This window comes from Citrus clementina, unplaced genomic scaffold (genome assembly GCF_000493195.1).
Source record: "Citrus clementina cultivar Clemenules unplaced genomic scaffold, Citrus_clementina_v1.0 scaffold_5, whole genome shotgun sequence".
Lineage (NCBI taxonomy): Eukaryota > Viridiplantae > Streptophyta > Magnoliopsida > Sapindales > Rutaceae > Citrus > Citrus x clementina.
This window is the reverse complement of record NW_006262201.1, coordinates 1,486,957-1,511,789: the sequence shown is the minus strand read 5'-3', so window position 1 is coordinate 1,511,789 and position 24,833 is coordinate 1,486,957. Positions and strand designations below refer to the sequence as shown.

Genomic DNA, 24,833 nt, shown 5'->3' with positions numbered 1-24,833 from the left:
ATATATTATACATTCCAAAATGAGATGATCAACATGCATAATACCATCTATTTCTCCTAGCGCCAGCACGTGGCCAAAAATTCAAAATAACTACAATCGGTCGGTCGATTGGTGTACCTGCATACTTTACTCAAAATCGATAGGGAAAACAAATATTGATAAAATTTTAATAATGTACCAATACGTAAATCAAATTTATTCTAGAAATCATTAAATTAGAGCATTAAAATCTTATTTTGCAAATATGGTTTACTACACTCTAAAATCATAATAAAATATGAAAATGAGTTTGCATATTTCACTCATAGTGACAATGCCTAAACTTGACTTTCGTTCATATTTGCGGTTTGGTTCTCACTCGCAATTTCTCTTAATCAAGGAAACAACATAGTTACTTTTCATAAATGTGAAATACGACTAACTGCACGCAATGTAGTTTAAAACGAACATCTATCCACAACACACGACTCTTGTGTCCATAAAATTACCAAAATACCCTCACATTCATAAAAATAAATGTCAATTAGACATGAATAAAATGATCCTACACCATTTTTTTGTAGTCCTCTTTCTTCAAAAGAATTTCATCAATTAACATTTATTTTTTATGCATCAAATATCCAACATATTATTTTTTTGTAAGAATAATATATTAATTCTCGGTAGGCTTATAATATTCAAGAATATTCATGTTTGCTTTCATTGATGTACAACGTAAACAAACAAATCAGCGCTTTATTGTATCCTAGATGCATATTTGCTTAATCCATATGCATAACTCAATTGGTGAGAGAAAATAACGTATTAAGGAAAGCGATATTTATAACGTACTTTAAAGTAAACATTAATTTACTTCAGTTTATACCTTTTTATTATATTAGATTTGTACCATTTTTACCGTCATTTTCTATAACCATAAATATATGTCCCCCACATAATTATCGCTTCTTAGAAATTTATAAATACCAATAATATCATTATTCAATCATTTAGAAACATCTAAGTATTTATGTTTAATTTATCTCTCAATTAAAACTAGACTCACACACACGTGTGTGTGTGTGTGAACTCTAATTAAATGTTGATACGTGTATTGCATACGAGCCATAAAGTGAGTTCCAATTTCTACTTCCATTTTCTAAATGTTAGGTAGATGTGCGTATCAATAGATGTACTAAGTAGGAAGCAACACATAAAGGTGGTAGCGGCTGTTTTTGTTTTCATTAGTGTAATAAAGTGAAGCTTGCTAAATTATTGATGGTGGTGGGGGCCGATTTTGTTTTCACATTAGAGTTTTTATTTGATTGATAACATATTAATTGTGTTATTATTTTATTAAATATATATTTAATAAATAAATAGAATTTATTATTGTCGGCTAAAACTTTGTTATAATTTATTTTAACACGACATTAATATAACATTATAAAACATTGCAGCGTACTTTTAAGTCTTCGTTTTAGCATTAAAATTAAATCAATAAATAAAGTAATTATATGACTTTGAACACCCAGGGAGAGACGTTTTGATTTAACTTGGTTTGTTATGACTTTGAAGACTTGTAAAGCGAAGGTTCGTAGCAGATACATTCCACCTTCCTCTTCATTCAGCATTACTGGATTAATATTGCTTGGCCCTACAAATATCAACTGGTGGTGACTGGTGATTGGTGAATTGCTAAATTATTAATGGGTGGTGACTGGTGACTTGGTACGCACATTTTGCTTGACCCTTCACACTTTCTATTCAATTTTCTCATTTTGCCTTTCAAAACTCAAAATTCTGTTTCTTTCTTTGCAAAACAAAAAGGAAAAAGGCAAAAAAGAAAAAAAAATGTCAATCATCGGAGAGGCAATCCTTAGGGCGTCCGTTGATTTGCTGGTCAATAAGTTAGCTTCAGAGGGCATTCGGTTGTTTGCACGCCAACAGCAAATTCGGGCCAATCTGAAGAAGTGGGCGAATATGTTGGAGATGATCAAGGCGGTGCTTGATGATGCTGAGGAGAAGAAGACGACTAATCAGTCTGTGAAGAAGTGGCTTGGCGAGCTTCAGAACTTGGCTTATGATGTTGAAGACTTGTTGGATGATTTTCAAACTGAGGCTTTCCGGAGGAAGTTGCTGCTTGGAAATGGAGATCCAGCTGCGGCTCAGGATCAACCCAGTCGCTGTCGCACAAGAACAAGTAAGTTTCGGAAGCTCATTCCTACTTGCTGCACCACTTTTACTCCACAATCGATTCAGTTCGATTATGCCTTGATGTCCAAAATCAAAGAGATCAACAACAGATTTCAAGATATTGTAACACAGAAAGACTTGCTAGATTTGAAAGAAAGTTCAGCTGGAGGGTCCAAAAAAGCAAGTCAAAGGCTAGAGACAACCTCTTTAGTGATTGAAGCCAAAGTATATGGCAGGGAAACAGAAAAGAAGGATGTTGTTGAACTGCTGTTGAGGGATGATTTAAGCAACGATGGTGGATTCTCTGTTATTCCTATTATAGGTATGGGCGGGCTGGGCAAAACTACTCTTGCTCAGCTTGTCTACAATGATAAGCGAGTGCAGGATCATTTTGATCTCAAGGCATGGACTTGTGTCTCTGAGGATTTCGGCGTTAAGGGGCTAACAAAAACAATTCTAAGATCCGTTACCAAGCAGACTATTGATGACAGTGATTTAAATTTGCTTCAAGAGGAGCTGAAGAAGAAGTTATCTCAAAAGAAATTTTTGCTTGTTTTAGACGACGTTTGGAATGAGAATTACAATGATTGGGTTCGCCTCAGCCGTCCGTTTGAAGCTGGAGCGAAGGGAAGTAAGATTATTGTCACAACTCGTAATCAAGAGGTTGGAGACATCATGGGAACTGCCTCAGCTTATCAATTAAAAAAGTTGTCAATTGATGATTGTCTAGCTGTATTTGCTCAACATTCTTTGGGGTCAAATAAGTTATTGGAGGAAATTGGCAAGAAGATAGTGGCCAAATGCGATGGCTTGCCCCTGGCAGCGCAAACACTTGGAGGACTTTTGCGAGGAAAAGATGACAGATGTGATTGGGAGAGAGTGCTCAGTACCAAGATATGGGAATTGCAAGAAGAGAGATGTGACATTATGCCAGCGCTTCGAGTGAGCTACTATTATCTTTCGGCACCTTTGAAACAATGCTTTGCGTATTGCTCATTGTTTCCAAAGGATTATGAATTTGAAGAGGGGGAGATAATTTTATTATGGAGTGCTGTGGGTTTCTTGGATCACGGAGAGAGTGGGAATCCTGGTGAAGATCTCGGTCGAAAGTTCTTTCAAGAGCTACGTGGAAGATCTTTTTTCCAGCAATCGAGCAACAGTATATCACGATTTGTGATGCACGACCTCGTCAATGACCTTGCTCAATGGGCTGCTGGGGAAATGTACTTCAGAATGGAGTATATCTCGGAGGTTAACAAGCAACGAAGTTTTTCAAGAAATCTTCGTCATTTGTCGTACATTCGTGGAGATTACGATGGTGTTAAAAGGTTTGAGGACTTGTACGATATCCAACACTTGCGAACTCTTTTACCAGTAACGTTGTTAAGTAGCTGGCCTGGATACTTGGCTCGTAGCATTCTTCCTAGGTTATTCAAACTCCAACGCTTGAGGGTCTTCTCTTTGCGTGGATACGACATCTCGGAGCTACCAGATTCAATTGGTGATTGGAGGTATTTAAGGTACCTTAACCTGTCTGGAACTGAGATTAAAACTTTGCCTGAATCAGTTAACAAGCTTTACAATTTGCACATACTTCTGTTAAAAGACTGTCGGCGACTGAAGAAGTTGTGTGCAGCCATGGGAAACCTCATCAAATTGCATCATCTCAATAATTCAAATACAGATTCCTTGGAGGAAATGCCACTAGGAATTGGTAAGCTGACTCGTCTTCAGACGTTGGGTAATTTTGCTGTGGGAAAAGACAATGGTTCTGGGTTACGAGAGCTAAAGTCATTGATACGTCTTCAGGGGACACTTAAAATTTCAAAGTTAGAGAATGTAAAAGACATTGGTGATGCAAAGGAGGCTCGGTTGGATGGAAAGAAGAATCTTAAAGAATTATCGCTTAATTGGACTTGCAGCACCGATGGTTCATCCTCAAGGGAAGCAGAAACTGAAATGGGCATGCTTGACATGCTTAAACCCCATAAAAATCTGGAACAATTTTGTGTCTGTGGCTATGGAGGTACAAAATTTCCAACATGGTTAGGAGATTCCTCATTCTCAAATTTAGTAACACTTAAATTTGAAGATTGCAGCATGTGTACTGCCCTGCCGTCTGTTGGGCAACTGCCCTCTCTAAAACATCTTACAGTGCGTGGAATGAGTAGAGTAAAGAGATTGGGTGTAGAGTTCTATGGGGATGACTCTCCAATTCCATTTCCATGCTTGGAGACTCTTCGTTTTGAAGACCTGCAAGAGTGGGAAGACTGGATTCCTCATGGATCCAGTCAGGGAGTTGAACGGTTTCCTAAATTGAGAGAGCTTCACATTTTAAGATGTTCTAAACTGCAAGGAACATTTCCAGAGCACCTTCCTGCATTGCAGATGCTTGTTATCCAAGAATGCAAAGAATTGTCAATTTCAATTACGAGTCTTCCAGCTCTTTGCAAATTGGTAATTGGTGGATGTAAAAAGGTTGTGCGGAGAAGTGCAACTGATCATATCGGGTCACAGAATTCAATGGTTTGTAGAGATACATCAAATCAAGTGTTTCTCGCAGGGCCATTGAAGCCGCGAATACCAAAACTGGAAGAATTGGAGATAAATAATATTAAAATTGAAACACATATATGGAAGAGTCATAACGAATTACTGCAAGACATTTGCTCTCTCAAAAGACTGACGATTGACAGCTGTCCCAAAATTCAATCCTTGGTCGCGGAGGAAGAGAAAGACCAACAACAGCAGCTCTGTGAGTTGTCATGCAGACTCGAATATCTAAGATTGAGCGAATGCGAAGGCCTTGTGAAGCTGCCACAATCATCGCTCAGCCTCTGTTCCTTGAGAGAGATAGAAATCTACAACTGCAGTTCCCTTGTTTCCTTTCCTGAGGTTGCTCTACCTTCCAAGTTGAGGAAAATTGAGATTAGGTATTGTGATGTGCTGAAATCGTTACCAGAGGCATGGATGTGCGACACCAATTCGTCTCTCGAGATCTTGAATATTGAGCATTGTCGTTCGTTGACATATATTGCTGCGGTCCAGCTACCATCGAGCCTTAAGAAGTTGCAGATCAGCCGTTGCGATAATATAAGGACTTTGACAGTGGAAGAGGGCATCCAGTGTAGCAGCGGCAGAAGGTACACCTCATCTCTTCTCGAGGAGTTGGAAATTAGGGATTGTCCATCACTGACATGTATATTTTCAAAAAACGAGTTACCTGCCACGCTTGAGTCCCTTGAAGTTGGCAATCTACCTCCGTCTCTTAAGTCCCTTCGTGTTTGTGGATGTTCAAAGCTGGAGTCAATAGCAGAAAGGTTGGACAACAACACATCTCTTGAAGATATCTACATTTCTTATTGTGAAAATCTCAAAATTTTACCGAGTGGTTTACATAATCTCCAGCAGTTTCGAGGGATTACTATACAGAGTTGTGGAAATCTGGTGTCCTTTCCCGAAGGGGGATTGCCTTGTGCGAAACTCAGGAGGCTGGAGATATCTAATTGTAAGAGACTAGAGGCCTTACCCAAGGGATTGCACAAACTGAGTTCTCTTCAATACTTAACAATAGGAGGTGCGCTTCCAAGCCTTGAAGAAGAAGATGGCCTTCCCACCAACCTTCAGTCACTTAATATTTGGGGTAATATGGAGATTTGGAAGTCGATGATTGAGCGGGGACGGGGATTTCACAGATTCTCCTCTCTGCGATATCTTTTAATCAGTGGATGCGATGAAGACATGGTGTCATTTCCACTAGAGGACAAAAGATTAGGGACCGCGCTTCCTCTTCCTGCCTCTCTAACATCTCTGTGGATTGAAGATTTTCCAAATCTGGAACGCCTATCTTCTTCAATTGTTGATCTTCAAAACCTCATTGAATTGGTTCTCTGGGGATGTCCCAAGCTCAAATACTTTCCGGAGAAGGGCCTGCCTTCCTCACTTTTGCAATTACAGATCTGGAGTTGTCCGTTGATAACAGAGAAGTGCAGAAAGGATGGAGGACAATATTGGGACTTGTTAACCCATATACCTTATGTTGTAATAAATGACTGAAATATTTTATAATTACTATTTTTTTTTTTAAATTGGGCGTGTTTGTGTATGTAATTTCAAAATTTAAATCTCAATTGAAAATTAATTTAAATTAATATGGCTCGGCTTCAGTGAGTCTTTATCATGTATATATGGCCAATGGGTTTTCGAATTTTTTAATTAAACAATAAAATGCATTATTCAGCTGTTGAAACTTCATTTTCTTTTATTTATCATTCTGCTGTACGGTTATATATATGTGTGTGCGTGTATATTCTCTTCATCAGACTTTAGCAAATATTGTTTTGAAATTTTACCTGTTGGATATATAAACACTGGAGTGTTCTTTTTAAAAAAAAAATAGCATGATTGGAAATAATTAATATAAATGAAAATCAAATTATTATGATTGAATTTGCTAGATTAGTTTTATTTTGTTTATGTGTAATGTAACTTGTGAATTGTTGTTTGGTGATTATTTTAAATATTGTGCATATGAAAGTTAATTATTTACACCAAAGGGATTACTAGCTGCCTCATTAGTAACAATATTAACATAAAGCAATTGACATGCATGTAGTTTTGTGTTATATATACAGATCATGAAGAATCTAGAAACAGCTTCCACTCACCAGATGCCCTCTGGGTTTGTTGTAAGAAACCCAGAATTTTCCACCTTATAACGGTCAGTTAACAACCTTGAATCACGTGCTTAACTCGTGCTTCAATAAGTGACCAAAACAACTGCTAAATCCGTATAAAGTATGTCAAATCACGTGAAGAACATGTGATTCACTTAAATCACGTGCTTGCTGGAAGTAAAAGACAATACACACATGTCATATTCTTCTGTTTCATCCAGAAACCGACAGGGCATGCACAATCAAGGATACACACCGACATGTCAGGAACTTCTAAAACTCATTTTTAAGCTCACAACTCAACACATCTCTTTTAGGATCCTTTTCGATAATTTTCAGTTTTCTGACAAATGCAACATAATATGGTCATGTCCTACTTAATAACACAAAGCATAAATGTAGCTCTTATATTTTTCATACTCAGCCAAATTTGTTGAACATATAAATGCTCATGTATTCGGTCAGTGTTCTTTATTAAATTAGCATGGTTGGACATAATTAAAATGAAAATCGGATAATTATGATGATTGTATTAGTTATTCATATTGGCGTTATTTTGACTAATTATCAAGGAGAACATTCAATTATATATAATATGTCCGTTGCATTTTCTCTTTTAATTAAAATCATAAAAAGACTTGCAATATAGACCATGTATCTATTATGTTGTTTATGGGAGTGAATTGTTATTGTTCTCGTGATTGTCAAATATTTTCTCTTTTAGTGAATCATAAAGAACTAGCAATCCTATAAATTAATTAGTACGAGCTAGCTAGCTGAACGTTCAATGTTAATTGTACTTTTGAGCCACATATGGCATGGTATGCTCGGGCAATGAAATTGCGTTTTGAGTTTCTGTCATATGATGTTCAATCAAGCAACTTTATTCTTCAGTGATAGACACAAATGAAAGTGCACATGCATTAGCTAGATGATAATTAAAAGACCAAGATTATATTCCCATCATAATTAACAACTAACAATCCATCATGAACCAGTGTCAATTAATTTCAGTTTCTTATATTAATTTCTTTTTCAATATATATAATGGCAATCTCATGAGCTGAATATGTTAATTTCACTGTATTAGGCACCTTTGTGATATTTTATTAGGCACATTCTCGTATAGATGGATCATATTCTTGCGCAAATTTCAAATAATCACACCAAAGAGGGACAGACTGCATCAGAAAAAGGAGTACTCAGCTGCCTTCACTTTCAATGAACTACTATGATGAAAATCTCCAGATAAGAAATTAACTTCTTCTGTGATTCTTATTGTCATCACCAAGGACTTTATTTACCACAAAGGAGATGGAAACAGATGATATAAGATGCAATTGAACTTTGATATAAACGAAAATGGTGCTCTTCAGCACATTTCTTTGGTTGAAAATGATTCAAATATTAAATTTATGTATCTAGCAAGAAGATTTCTTTTTTTCCCCACCTCTTTTTGTGCATCATGAACTGTTGGCACCTCTTGGTAGTAAATGAAAAAAAGTGAATCAAGCTTACCAGTGGTACGCTTTACTATAATGCTTCAATTTCATCAAATCTTTCTCAAGAATAAAATCTTTCTAAAAGAATCATAAATTCATGCATAGAGTGAATTCAACTTCTGTAGGCATAAAGAGAACAAACCAGATAATCAGAAACTCCTCTTTCGTAAATCTTCCCAACTCCCAAAAGAGCCTCAGGTTTATAAATTAAAGCCAAGTATCAGCAAGAAACCGATTATGTAATTATCAAAGTATACATTAAGCTTTAGGTCACAGTTATGAAAAACCAACAAAAGGTATGAAATCTTAACAACTAGCTGAGGCCAACAGAAACAACATCAAACATTAATTAAACCCCAAAGGATAGAACTCCCACTACTAAGTATTCACTTTTCCAAATTGGTTCTCTTTCACTATAATTACATTAGCAAATCTTAACATCAATTATTAAAATACTCCAAAGTACAGAGCAAGATTAGTGTTTCATACAAAACTTGAAGAAGAAAAATTAACTATTGTATATGATTTTTTTTTTAAAAGAAGAAGAAAAATTAACTATTGTATATGATTTTTTTAAAAAAAAAAACATTTTGTGACAATTTGAATACTATTTTTGTTAAGTTAGATTGTGCATCAAAGATAAAATAAGGTTGAAATTTATGGGTATCAATATGAAAGAAGTGATAAATTCGTGATGGCTTCACCTATAAAGAAGCCAATCGATATTGCCAATTTGTGAGATGAGATACAAGCCTTTGATGAAATTCAACAAGCTTTTATTACCCTCTTCGACAACGTCAATAATTGAAAAAGAGCAAAATGAAATCTTAAAAAGTAAAAAACTTATTAGTAAAAAACTTATTATTTTTTTTCCATAAATTGATTTCACTTCATTGTTAATTGAAGACTATGACAAGTTAAATAAATTAATCACCATCATTAGTAAATATTAATACCTCTAAGTTAATGAATTCATAACTTAATAACACTACATTTTCATCAAAACTAATATGTCTTACAAATTCATCTTTTGTAAGCTAGGGCCAGTGATCCTTTTTTAAATGATTACATGTTTGGTTCGCTAATTAATTAATAAAGTGAATTAAAAGCAAGTAGACCCCCGCATCAATAATTTTGCAAACAAAGCAATCCGACCATCCCCTTTTTTTCTCTTTGTATCACTGTTATTCTGATTCCATATTCTTGCAACGCCATTCCTTATGTTTTCTTTTTGAATGCGTCCTAAAAAGACTTGCAATATAGACCATTTCTTTATTACGAGATTTATTGGAGTGAGTTGTTGTGTTTGTCATTATCAAATAATATATTTAAGAGCTGTTCACTTTTGTATATATAAAACTGAAATTATTATAATTGTGTTGAAGAGTTTGAGGGTCACTGGGAGGATTTGCTCATTAATGGTTGGTGAAGTAAACCGACCAGGTGAATTTATCAAAAGCACATTATTATATCATCGTCATACATATACAATATCTCCGAATCCTATAACAAAAAAAAAAAAAAAAAGAAACAATATCCCACAATGCCAAGAAAATATCAGAGACAAAAGGCAAACTAAGCAAACCAGAGCATGTGCTTGTGATGCCACGATCAAGAATGCTGCTAGCATAACTAGAAATCTCTTCTAAAACAAGATTATCATCATCCGAAATTTTGAATTTTGCATGTAAGGCACTATAAATCAACAACTCAAAGAAAAAAGAAGAATTTAAACCAATTAAAAGGATAGCCATTAGGTAGAATTTCAGATGAAGAAAAACAAATCAACCAAGGTTCTATCTGCCTGAGTTGCTGGAAGCATTCGGCCGGCCGCTTCTGCCTGAACTACAGATCCCACAAAATTTTGGTTGTTTGGTGTAGTTGTGTGGGGGTAATGAATTCGAAAAGGAAAAAGAACATCTACACCCCCAAGATTTGGGGAAATGGTCACCAACACCCCTAAGTTTTCAAGGAGGGACACCATGACCTTCTTTTGGCCATTATATCCCTTATCTCTATTCTTCTAAAAAATTGACTTTAAAATTTTTAGCAAATACAAATACCATATAAATAGTATAATCTATGTAGTAGACTAGAAATATTAAAATATTTAATATTTCAATATGTAATTTATCATATTTATTTTAATAATATATTTTTTATTGTAGAGATTTTAAATAAATATTTGCATTAAATACGTTCTACAATTAAAAACATTCTCACATACTAATATTGTTAAAATTATTATTTTACATAATATTCAATATAATTTAAATTTTTAATACATTTATTTTAATATTATGATTCTATTTATCATAAAATTTACTTTAATATAGTAAAATATATCTAATAAATTATAAAATATTAAAATATTGTTTAAAAATTGAAATTATTTTAAAATGTATGTATTATTACATTTATTTTAATATCATATTTCTATTTATTGTAAAATATTAGAGTTAATTCTTTTGAAATAATAGAGATAAAGAGTATAATCATCAAAGGGAGTCTTGGTGTCCACCTTTGAAAACATAGGGGTGTTGATGATCATTTTTCCAAACCTTAGGGGTGTAGATGTCTTTTTCTCATTAAAAAAAGAAACTTATAGAGAGAGAAATATAAGAATTTAATTAGATTTATTTTGTCTTTTAATATAATTAGAGAACGGTTTTAAAAGGATTACACAGATCTGCCAACAGTTATAACTCTGGCTTGAATTTGAGGGCATTACACATATCCATTCACTTATGGGTCTATGAAAACTCTTAACACTTCTTAAGAACATATGGGCCTTTACACTTATATACAGCTAATTAAGACTAGGTTTGGGCGAATGGGCTTTTACAATCTTAAATGGTAAAAAAGATGATGTAAATTATAAAATTAAATTTAAATTTTAAAGTATAATAAGTTTGATTCAATTTTGTATTTGGAGTAATATAATAATATTTTTATTTAAAGATCAATTACTCAATTCTACATATCTTTGATTTTAATTGTAACGTGCACATAGTTAAATCTTAAAATTTATAATAAGTATAAATAATTCTTACAAGGACATAAATGTTAAATAATCATATTTCAGTTTTTTTTATTTATAAAAAAAAGATGTCACTTATATTCAGACATCAAAAAAGAGAAAAAAAAACATGCCATTTAGACATATGCAATTCAAATCTATTCAGATTTTAGCTAAAGTCAGACTTACTAATATTTCAGATTTAAAAACAAACGCTACCTTACATCATGAATTCAAAATTCATAATTAAGTTTATTCAAATATTTTTATACAGTTATTTTATTAGTTCAATATAAATATATATTCCAATATTGACATTAATAGTTAAAATCAAATAACATAACAAAATAACTATATATTTAAATATTGATTTACTGGCATCAAACAAGGGATTGGATAAAACTTTGTAAACATAATCCAGTCATACAAAATAATGATATTGCCATACATGTGCCTTTGTTTTCCAGATTTTGTCAGATTATACAGCGGATTCTTCGAGATTTGTATTTGACTTTTTACTAAATAATAAACTTTATTTAATTTCTTTGGATAAAAAGTTGTAAAAATAATCCACTCATACAAAGTAATGATATTGCCATACATGTGCCTTCGTTTTTCAGATTCTGTCAGATTATACAGCGGATTTTTTCGGGATTTGTATTTGACTTTTTTTAAATAATAAACTTTATTTAGTTTCTTTGGATAAAAATTTATAAAAATAATCTAGTCGTACAAAGTAATGATATTGCCATGCATGTGCCTCAGTTTTCTAGATTTTGTCTGATTATACAACGTATTTTTCGGGATTTGTATTTGACTTTTTATTAAATAATAAACTTTATTTAGTTTCTTTGGATAAAAAATTATAAAAATAATCCAGTCGTACAAAGTAGTGATATTGCTATGCATGTGCTTCAGTTTTCTAGATCTTGTCAGATTATACAGCAGATTCTTCGGGATTTGTATTTGACTTTTTATTAAATAATAAACTTTATTTAGTTTCTTTGGATAAAAATCTATAAAAATAATCCAGTCTCACAAAGTAAAGATATTGCCATGCATGTGCCTCCGTTTTCCAGATCCTGTTGATTATACAGAGGATTCTTCGGAATTTGTATTTGACTTTTTATTAAATAATAAACTTTATTTAGTTTCTTTAAAACCACCACTAGTCTCTTTAAAACCATCACATTGTTTCTTATAAATACTGATAGGTACTCTATCCTTCATGTACATATCACATAAGGTCTCATTTCCAAGTTGTAAACTTTAGAAATACTCTTCTCACAATGATATGTCTGTCAAAATCTTCAACGAAAGTTGTTAAAAGAGGAAGAAAATGTGGAGAAACATCAGAAATAGGAATATCGGAAGGCGAAGACCAAGAAGAAGATGATGATCATAAAGAAAGTTTAACCTTATCGAATCAGCGATTTACCAGAAATTATTCGAGGTGAGAAATATAAATTTCAAATTAACTTCATATTGCAACTTCTCCTGTAATTAACAACTATATATTCATGAAGACCGTGTATATGAATCACTCTCCATATTCAGTAGCATCAGATTTAACATTCTACGATTTCGCTAAAGGCACTATGTTTCCACTCTTATCAGACATGCAGCCATGCAGGTCGAAATTGAGCAAGCCTCGTCAGTGCCGGCATTTGCTCTCAAGACGAGATTTCAAACAGATAAATGGGGTAATTTAGCTTATGTCTTTGCTTAATAATATAATAGCTTATGTCTTTGCTTAATAATATAATTTCATTCTCAATTATTTAATCACCTTCAGGTAATTACTTAATTAAGCCATGATCTGTTATTTACACTGCTTGAGCTTCGTGAACACTGATCAAATTATAATTGCATGTGCCCTGCAGGCGCTGTCAGCTAGTTCTGCTACGACCGATGGATTGCATGTCCATAAAGACGTTGTGGTATGTTATTGCTGTCTATTATTATAAACCTCACCCACCGATATTCATTTAACCTTAACATAGAGGGGTGCCTATCAAGATGCCCTGATTTTTAAAGTAAATATATTTGAAAAAATAGTAAGTTGTGAGGTGGTGCAAAGAAAGTTGATTGAAAACACTCGGTCAAGTCCTGGCCAAGATCTAATACAATTTCATCAAACAATTGTTGAGTAAAATTATCTTTAACTTCCAAATCATAATTGAAAGTCCTTACAAAACACTTTTTAATTGCCGAACCAGTCCTGAATTGAGCCTTAATTTGGGAATTAGTTGAGTAATTTTGTCATAGTTAAAACAAACCTATTGTCAGTATATATACAATCACCTCCGATTAGATTATTCATCTATTTATTGTTGTTATTATAGGTGAGGTCCGATGCATTGGAAGCAGCAGCATACGATCTGTTTCCATGTCGTAAAGAAGCATTCGTATGGGCAGCCTGACCTGAGGAAACAATGCCGGAATGGCCAGAACCAATGCACGTCTTTGCCGGTCCTGAGCTTAAGGCCAAGTTACCAAATGGCACTCCTTTCCGTGCAATAACAGTTAGAGATACAATCGGTGAAAGCTCGTGAATGTGCGATTGATCTCGAGTAAGTCTTATTGCTATTTTGATATTTGCAATTGAGAGTTGGATTTAGTGCTGAGCTAAGATTTGTGCGTATCTTCTTACAAGATTGTGATCAGCACTGGACCCAAATTCGTGCAATTATTTAAATGAAAAATTAGAATATGCAAAATGAATTTTAAAACCAATGAACAAATCTCCATTCTTAGAAGTTTGACTGTAAAACTTCTTAATTGTTTAGATTTTGTTATTATTTGCATCACTTGTGATTATACTTTTAAATTAATCTTACTTCCTCGTCACGTAGGGTTTTTCGGATGGCTGCAAGATTGCTGATAACATCCAACACAAGCATAGCACATTGGAAATGTTGTTCCACCTATCCAGATGGCATTTGCATTGAGAAGAAACTAAAGGATGAGTAGAAATGAAAGCATCAACATATAATGTGGAGATAAGATGAATACATAAATCCATTTTTGGTCTACAGGTCTTTAACTAATTACCCAGCTTATCCATGTATTGTAAACAATGATCTAAAACATTGTTATTCTCTACTTAACATATCAGATTTGAATTAATTTGTATTGATCAAATAATATCTTATAGTAGTGAAGGTAATCAAATTTTGTATGTGATCTAGTTGAATATAGTCATATAAAATGTAAGTCGGGCTCATTGTAATCACTCAATTGTCAACACATTAAAATGAGTTAATTTTAACATTTTTTTTTGTCAGCATTCTACCATTATTAATTTAGTCTCTTTAACAGTTTTTTTTTCTTTTTTTAATTTCTCTGTGCAATATTTAAAAAAAAATAGTTTTTTTTTCCTCATAAGTCAGAAAACTGTTTAAGGTACCAAAAATTCACCAGCAGATTTATATTTTATAAAAGTGAGCAAATATCAAGGGTAAGGATATTGAAACAATCATTGGAGGAGTAAATGTTTGTGTTTGTGTTTGTATTTATTTTCATGTCAAGTCCCATGTCTATCCTTTGGTGGATTAATGTGACGCATCAAATTCAATCCCTTGTTTCCTTGATTGTTGATGAAGATATATATAGGTCATGCATGCTTGGTCCCTAGTTATATCTGTTTCATTACACCCAATCAAACAAAGGACAAAACAGAAAAAGGGGGAAAAACAAGAAAAGAAAAAGCTCTCTAATAATGCTACCATTATTTTCATCGGTAACATGGACGAGTGTTAATTTGGTATGAAATACTACAATCTATTATCTTGTGAGAGAAAGTTGTTGCATAATGATAAAATAATAAACAGAAACGATACCATTGTGATTAGAAAATTTGATTGACAAAAATTAAGTCAACAAATATTTATTCATTGATTAATTGATAATTAGAGCATTAAAATCTTATTTTGCAAATATGGTTTACTACACTCTAAAATCATAATAAAATATGAAAATGAGTTTGCATATTTCACTCATAGTGACAATGCTTAAACTCGACTATCGTTCATATTCGCGGCTTGGTTCTCACTCGCAGTTTCTCCTAATCAAGGAAACGACATAGTTACTTTTTATAAATGTGAAATACGACTAACTGCACGTAATGTAGTTCAAAATGAACATCTATCCACAACACACAACTCTTGTGTCCATAAAATTACCAAAATACCCTCACATTCATAAAAATAAATGTCACTTAGACATGAATAAAATGATCCTACACCATTTTTTTGTAGTCCTCTTTCTTCAAAAGAATTTCATCAATCAACATTTATTTTTTATGCATCAAATATCCAACATATTATTTTTTTGTAAGAATAATCTATTAATTCTTGGTAGGCTTATAACATTCAAGAATATTCATGTTTACTTTCATTGATGTACAACATAAACAAACAAATCAACACTTTATTGTATCCTACATGCATATTTGCTTAACCCATATGCATAACTCAATTGGTGGGAGCAAATAACGTATTAAAGAAAGCGATATTTATAACGTACTTTGAAGTAAACATTAATTTACTATAGTTTACACTTTTTCATTATATTAGATTTGTTCCATTTTTACCGCCATTTTCTATAACCATAAATATATGCCCCCCACATAATTATCGCATCTTAGAAATTTATAAATACCAATAATATCATTATTCAATCATTTAGAAACATAGTATTTATGTTTAATTTATCTCTCAATTAAAACTAGACTCACACACACGTGTGTGTGTGTGAACTCTAATTAAATGTTGATACGTGTATTGCATACGAGCCATAAAGTGAGTTCCAGTTTCTACTTCCATTTTCTAAATGTTAGATAGATGTACATATCAATAGACGTACTAAGTAGGAAGCAACGTATAAAGATGGATTCTCTTTGCTGGACGCTGATTTTTTTATTATTTAATTTTTTCCGAATTGCTCAATGATGCCTGGTCCACCCATGCCCAGTTCGTCAAGCGGACAAGCACCAGCATTTTGAAGCTTGCTAAATTATTGATGGTGGTAGCGGCTGTTTTTGTTTTCACTTTAGTGTAATAAAGTGAAGCTTGCTACATTATTGATGGTCGTGGGGGCCGATTTTGTTTTCACTTTAGAACTTTTATTTGATTGATAACATATTAATTGTGTTATTATTTTATTAAATATATATATTTAATAAATAAGTCGAACTTATTATATTCGACTAAAATTTTATTGTAATTTATTTTAACACGAAATTAATATAACATAATAGTTGAAGTTATCATTCTGTGATTATAAAAAAATTGTAGTGTACTTTTAAGTCTTCGTTTTAGCATGAAAATTAATTCAATAAATGAAGTAATTATATAAGAGAGACACAGAGAGAGAAACGTTTTGATTTAGCTATTATGACTTTGAAGACTTGTAAAGCGAAGGTCCGTAGTAGATACATTCCATTTTGCTCTTTATTCCGCATTTACCCGGACACTTGATTAATGTTGCTTGGCCCTACAAATATCAACGTGCGATTTTATATTTATTGAATCTGGCAACGATTGGTGAATTGCTAAATTATTAATGGGTGGTGGGCTCTGTTTTCAATTTCACTTTCCTGGAATAAACAAGAAGTGGAAGACTTGTTACCTGCGTTTTTCTTGACCCTTCACACTTTCTGTTCAATTTTCTCATTTTGCTTTTCAAAACTCAAAATTCTGCTTCTTTCTTTGCCCCCCAAAAAAAAAGGAGAAGAAAGAAAAAAAAAAATGTAAATCATCGGAGAGGCAATCCTTACGGCGTCCGTTGATTTGCTGGTCAATAAGTTAGCTTCAGAGGGGATTCTATTTTTTGCACGCCAAGAGCAAATCAAGGCCGATCTGATGAAGTGGGCGAATATGTTGGAGATGATCAAGGCGGTGCTTGATGATGCTGAGGAGAAGAAGACGACTAATCAGTTTGTGAAGAAGTGGCTTGGCAAGCTTCAGGACTTGGCTTATGATGTTGAAGACTTGTTGGATGAGTTTCAAACTGAGGCTTTCCGGAGGAAGTTGCTGCTTGAAAATGGAGATCCAGCTGCGGCTCAGGATCAGCCCAGTAGCAGTCGTACAAGAACAAGTAAGTTTCGGAAGCTCATTCCTACTTGCTGCACCACTTTTACACCACAATTGATTCAGTTCGATTACGCCATGATGTCCAAAATCAAAGAGATCAACGACAGATTTCAAGAAATTGTGACACAGAAAGACTCGCTGGGTTTGAACGTAAGTTCAGCTGGAGGGTCCAAAAAAGCCAGTCAAAGGCTAGAGACAACCTCTGTAGTGACTGGAGCCAACGTCTATGGCAGGGAAACAGATAAGAAGGAAATTGTTGAATTGTTGTTGAGGGATGATTTGAGAAATGATGGTGGATTCTCGGTTATACCTATTGTAGGTTTTGGTGGGCTGGGCAAAACTACTCTTGCTCGGCTTGCCTATAATGATGATCGAGTGCAGAATCATTTCGATCTCAAGACATGGACTTGTGTCTCAGATGATTTCGATGTTATCAGGCTAACAAAAACAATCTTGACATCCATCGTGACTCACCAGAATGTGGATAATCTAAACTTGAATAAGCTTCAAGAGGAACTGAATAAGCAACTATCTGGAAAGAAATTTTTGCTTGTTTTAGATGATGTGTGGAACCGGAATTACGATGATTGGGTTGACTTTAGCCGTCCGCTTGGAGCAAGTGCACGGGGAAGTAAGATTATTGTTAGTACTCGCAATCATGAGGTTGCAAAAATCATGGGGACTCTTCCAGCTTATCAATTAAAAAAGCTGTCATATAATGATTGTCTAGCTATATTCGCTCAACATTCTTTGGGGACGCGAGATTTCAGTTCACATATGTCATTAGAGGAAATCGGCAGGAAGATAGTGACCAAATGCGATGGCTTGCCCTTGGCAGCACAAACGCTTGGAGGACTTTTACGTGGAGAGCATGACAGACGTGAGTGGGAACGTGTGCTCATTAGCAAGATATGGGAATTGCCAGAAGAAAGATGCCGCATTATACCAGCCCTTGCGGTGAGCTATTATTATCTTCCTCCAACTTTGAAACAATGCTTTGCATACTGCTCATTGTTACCAAAGGATTATGAATTTGAAGAGGAGGAGATAATTTTATTATGGTGTGCCTCCGGTTTTTTGGATCACAAAGAAGGTCAGAATCCTAGTGAAGATTTAGGTCGTGATTTCTTTAAGGAGCTATGTTCAAGATCTTTTTTCCAGCAATCGGCCACCGATGCATCACGATTTGTTATGCACGATCTTATCAACGACCTTGCCCGTTGGGCTGCAGGGGAGACATACTTCACACTGGAGTATACCTCGGAGGTTAACCAGCAGCAAAGATTTTCCAGAAATCTTCGTCATCTATCATACATTTGTGGAGAATATGATGGCGTTGAAAGGTTTGAGAAATTGTATGATATCCAACATTTGAGAACTTTTTTACCACTGATGTTGTTAAATAGTCGGCATGGATACTTGGCTCATAGCATTCTCCCTAGGTTGTTCAAACTCCAAAGCTTAAGGGTCTTCTCTCTGCGTGGATATTGCATCTCCGAGCTGCCGGATTCAGTTGGTGATTTGAGGTATTTAAGGCACCTTAACCTGTCTGGAACTGAGATTAGAACTCTGCCTGAATCAGTCAACAAGCTTTACAACTTGCACACCCTTCTGTTGGTGGGTTGTCGACGACTGAAGAAGTTGTGTGCAGACATGGGAAATCTCATCAAATTGCATCATCTCAATAATTCAAATACAGATTTGTTGAAGGAAATGCCAGTAGGAATTGGCAAGTTGACTTGTCTTCAGACGTGTAATTTTGTTGTGGGAAAAGACAGCTGTTCGGGGTTACCAGAGCTAAAGTTGTTAATGCATCTTCGTGGGACACTTAAAATTTCAAAATTAGAGAACGTAAAATACGTTGATAATGCGAAGGAGGCTCAAATGGATGGAAAGAAGAATCTTAGAGAATTATTGCTTCGATGGACATGCTGTACCGATGGTTCATCTTCAAGGGAGGCAGAAACTGAAATGGGCGTGCTCGACATGCTCAAACCCCATAAAAATCTGGAACAATTTTATATCTGTGGCTATGGGGGCACAAAATTTCCAACATGGTTAGGAGATTCCTCATTCTCAAATTTAGTGACACTTAAATTTGAAGATTGCGGCATGTGCACTGCCCTGCCGTCTGTCGGGCAACTGCCCTCTCTAAAGCATCTTACAGTGCGTGGAATGAGTAGAGTAAAGAGATTGGGTTCAGAGTTCTATGGGAATGACTCTCCAATTCCATTTCCATGCTTGGAGACTCTTCGTTTTGAAGACATGCAAGAATGGGAAGACTGGATTCCTCATGGATCCAGTCAGGGAGTTGAACGGTTTCCTAAATTGAGAGAGCTTCACATTTTAAGATGTTCTAAACTGCGAGGAACCTTTCCAAAATGCCTTCCTGCATTGCAGATGCTTGTTATTTACAGATGTGAAGAATTTTCGGTTTCAGTTACTAGTCTTCCAGCTCTTTGCAACTTGCAAATTAATGGATGTGAAGAATTGTCAGTTTCACTTACTAGTCTTCCAGCTCTTTGCAACTTGCAAATTGGTAGATGTGAAGAATTGTCAGTTTCAGTTACTAGTCTTCCAGCTCTTTGCAACTTGCAAATTGGTGAATGTAAAAAAGTTGTGGGGAGAAGTGCAACTGATCATCTCGGCTCACAGAATTCAGTGGCTTCTAGAGATACATCAAATCAAGTGTTTCTCGCAGGGCCATTGAAGCCGCGAATACCAAAACTGGAAGAATTGGGGATAAATAATATTAAAAATGAAACATATATATGGAAGAGTCATACCGAATTACTGCAAGACATTTGCTCTCTCAAAAGACTGATGATTACAAGCTGTTCTAAACTTCAATCCTTGGTGGCTGAGGAAGAGGAAGACCAACGACAGAAGCTCTGCGAGTTCTCATGCAGGCTTGAATATCTAAGACTGTACATATGTGAAGGCCTTGTGAAGCTGCCACAATCACTGCTCAGCCTGAGTTCCTTGAGAGAGATATTCATTGGCGGCTGCAATTCCCTTGATTCCTTTCCTGAGGTTGCTCTGCCTTCCAAGTTGAAGAAAATTGAGATTAGTGAATGTGATGCACTGAAATCGTTACCAGAGGCATGGATGTGCGACACAAATTCATCTCTCGAGATCTTGTATATTGAGAGTTGCCATTCGTTGAGATATATTGCTGGAGTCCAGCTACCACCGAGCCTTAAGACGTTGTTCATCGATGAGTGCGGTAATATAAGGACTTTGACAGTGGAAGAGGGCATCCACAGTAGCAGCAGCAACAGCAGAAGGTACAACTCATCTCTTCTTGAGCACTTAGGCATTCGCTATTGTCCATCACTGACATGTATATTTTCAAAAAATGAGTTACCTGCCACGCTTGAGTCCCTTGAAGTTGGCAATCTACCTCCGTCTCTTAAGTCCCTTTGTGTTTATGGATGTTCAAAGCTGGAGTCAATAGCTGAAAGGTTGGACGACAACACATCTCTTGAAATAATCAGAATTGATTTTTGTGAAAAACTGAAGAATTTACCGAGTGGTTTACATAATCTCCGCCAGCTTCAAGAGATTAAAATTTGGTGGTGTGGAAATCTGGTGACCTTTCCCGAAGGGGGATTGCCTTGTGCGAAACTCACGAGGCTGGAGATATATGATTGTAAGAGACTAGAGGCCTTACCCAAGGGATTACACAATCTGAAGTCTCTTCAAGAATTAAGAATAGGAGGTGAGCTTCCAAGCCTTGAAGAAGATGATGGCCTTCCCACCGACCTTCGTTCACTTGAGATTATTTTTAATACAAAGATTTGGAAGTCAATGATTGAGCGGGGCCAGGGATTTCACAGATTTTCCTCTCTGCGACATCTTTCAATCGAAGGATGCGATGACGACATGGTGTCATTTCCACCAGAGGCAGAGGACAAAAGATTGGGGACCGCGCTTCCTCTTCCTGCCTCTCTAACATCTATGTGGATTGGAGATTTTCCAAATCTGGAACGCCTATCTTCTTCAATTGTTGATCTTCAAAACCTCACTGAATTGCGACTCCATGATTGTCCCAAGCTCAAATACTTTCCGGAGAAGGGCCTGCCTTCCTCACTTTTGCAATTACAGATTTGGGGATGTCCGTTGATGAAAGAGAAGTGCAGAAAGGATGGAGGACAGTATTGGGACTTGTTAATCCATATACCTTTTGTCCTATTAGATTATAAATGGGTTTTTGGTGATTGAATAGAGGACGACTGAAATATTTTATAATTACTACTTTTTAAAAAAAAATTGGGCGTGTTTGTGTATATAATTTTTAAATTCAAATATTAGTTGAAAACTATTTTTAATTAATATGGTTTGGTGTCGGTGATTGATGGGTTTTCGAAATAAAAATAAAAATAGTAAATCGAACAAATGGGCTCGCATTATTTAGCAGAGGAGGACTCTATTAATTAATTAATGAATTAATTTCTTATGCCTATCTCTTTCTCAGCTGTTGAAACTTCATTTACGGTTACATATATATAATATTTCTCTTCATTAGACTTTGGAAAAAATTGTTTTGAAATTTTACCTGTTGAAATTTCAAAATTAATTAATCTAATGCCTCTCTCTACTATTTCTATAAAATCTCCTTATGAAACGCTTTTTAAAAAGGCTTCTAATTACAAGCAATTTCTTAATTTTGGATGCAGGTGTTTCCCTTACTTAAGGGATTACAATAAAAATAAATTTGACAAAAAATATCTTCCATACATTTTCCTTAGATACAGCCCCATACACAAGGGCTATCGTTGTTTGGATCCGGACACCAAACATGTCTATACATCTAGACATGTGAAATTTGATGAAAGTGTATTTCCTTTTGCTGAATTATCTCCTTTAATGAATTTGCAGGAAAAACTTAACAATGAACAATATTCTAGCAGTGAAGAAAACAATTTGATGCAAGACAATTTGATGCCATCAACTTCTTCATCTTTACTTCCACGATGTTGCTTAGAGTCATGTGAAAGGCCCACAATTGTTGAAAACCTAGACATTTCAAAAATTGTGATGACACCAAATTTACCCTTTGGAGCTGAAAAAGACAACTCTAAAAGCAATAACAGCTCCGAGGATACTAGAGAAAATGTCTCCAACACTAGCAAAAAAATTGTAATACAACTAGTAGCCATGCCAACTCAACCCCAAAATTTGATTGAAATTACCAACCATGACTTCCCCGATATATCTAATCGACTTTCCATTGAATTACCAATTCAACCTGTGAATTCATTATCCCAAACAAAAGGCATCACAAACAATCAACCTGTGACCTCAACCGAAACAACTACAAATACACACCCAATGGTCACTCGTCAACAAAGTGTGTCAAAAATTCCAACAACCAACAAAGGCTGATCTTCGAGCTGTTAAACGAATATTGCGGTACCTCAAAGGGACACTTAACTTTGGACTTAGCTATTTGAAACAAAGTTCCTCGACACTTTATAGGTTATCAGATTCAGATTGGGTGGGTTGCCCTGTAACTCGTCGAAGTACTAGTGGCTTCTGCATTTACCTTGGATCAAATTGTATCTCATGGAGTTCAAAAAAGCAAACCACCGTTGCTCGTTCTAGTGCAGAAGCTGAATATCGTTGCATGGCATGTTCTAGTGCAGAAGCTGAATATCGTTGCATGGCATGTTCTAGTGCAGAAGCTGAATATCGTTGCATGGCATCTACGACAGTCAAACTCACCTGGCTTATATACATATTCAAAGAGATTGGCATAAACCTGATAAAGCCTCTAGTTCTTATATGTGACAATATCAGCTCCCTTCATATGTCAAAAAATCTTGTTTTCCATGCACTGACCAAGCACATTGAGCTTGATTGTCACTTTCTTCATGAGAAAGTAACAAGTGGATTACTCAAAACAAGATATATTCCATCATTACAGCAAATGGTAGATTTATTCACTAAACCATTGTCCAAAGCATTGTTCTCAAAATTTCGGCACAAACTTGGAATACACCCCATGGCAATCCCTAGTTGGAAGGGGGCTGATAAGAATCAATTTCAAATCAACCACAACCAAGAAAATGACAGCAAGACAATCATGAACTCTACAAAAGGAAGGAGTAAATTTTCCTCAAATAATTTTGAAGTCAATCTAGCATTTTGCTCAGCCTTAGCTAAAAGCTTACCAAGTTCAAGACTTGTCAACAAGGGGTAGTATTAGTTTCAGCCTAAACTTTCTCAAATCACAATCTTCATGGATATAATAGGAAACTCTCGTATGTCAAGTCATAACATAGTCCTAAAATAGCTCCTTCCCTTTGTATAAATTATATAGGATCGTGTAAAGAAAATGTATGAAAAGAAATAATATTTTTCTTCAGCTATTCACTCTATATCCAATTATCTTTTAGAAGATTATATATATATATATATATATATATAGGATTTAGAAAAATGAAAAGAACAGCTACCATTGAATCAATGACCGGTTCCTTTCGAGAAATTTCATTTCATTTTATAGAATTTGAGCAGATAAATCTAAACAAAACTGTAGACTAGCATGAGTTTGAACTTACGTAATAATTTGTACAAGATTATTTTTTTAATTTTTTAGCCAAGATTAAAACTCATTTCCTGTTCCATTTTTCTCCTCAACAATTTTCACTCATAAGTGTCCAAGATGCATGAGAACTGTTGTCGTTAATCCCGGAAGTAAGGGAAAATGTAAATTACCTACATTACGTGTAAATGTGCCGACCAAGACATGTGATAGATTCTGGGAAAATGTTCCTACCTTGACCTACAATATGTGTTATAGTCGCATAGTATGTAGGACGACGAGTCAAGATGGATTTGTTTTATTTCTTTTTGGGGCCTTCATAAAAGACTTATGATTGACTCATGAGAGAAATTTTAATTATTATAAATTTTATGATTGACTCGTGATTAAAATTTTATCTCTTACAAAATTACGTTTAATCTTGACTTAAATTGGAAGTGAGTTTGACCATAATTGCAGAAAGCAAACCACATAGAGGATTTTTACATAGGTCGGAACACAATCCGACATCCAGGAGGCCACAAGCAGACATTAAGCAATTTAGTAAAAAACTAAAGATTAGAACCTCTTAGATTTTTATACAATTTCGAACTCCCTCTTACTCTTGTTGCCACCTTATTGAATTTAACTTAGCTGACCTTCCTTAACGAGCATCATTCGTCCTCAATTGTGTCTGCTGCTTCCTTGAGATCCTCTCAACACAACAAATGACCTCTTCATCTTAAGAGACTAAGGTAATTATAAAGAATGTCTATGAAAAACTTGATACGAAGAAAACTCAAAGACTAAAACTTCACAGAGATATGATCATCATAT

At 34.9% G+C, this 24,833-nt stretch overlaps 1 protein-coding gene across 2 annotated transcripts; it reads left to right on the top strand.

Moving 5' to 3' along the window:
- Positions 1 to 1,792: 1,792 nt before the first annotated feature.
- On the top strand, positions 1,793 to 21,693 carry LOC112097766 (putative disease resistance RPP13-like protein 1). 2 transcript variants are annotated; one of them, XM_024183279.1, is made up of 2 exons: positions 1,793 to 3,346; positions 18,654 to 21,693. In XM_024183279.1, the coding sequence occupies exons 1-2, from the start codon at positions 1,834 to 1,836 to the stop codon at positions 21,689 to 21,691; spliced, it is 4,551 nt and encodes a 1,516-aa protein (XP_024039047.1). In that variant the 5' UTR covers positions 1,793 to 1,833; the 3' UTR covers positions 21,692 to 21,693. The 2 variants fall into 2 exon arrangements, with proteins under 2 accessions (XP_024039047.1, XP_024039048.1); XM_024183280.1 differs by having other exon boundaries at positions 1,794 to 5,831; positions 21,268 to 21,693.
- The last annotated feature ends 3,140 nt before the right edge of the window (positions 21,694 to 24,833 follow it).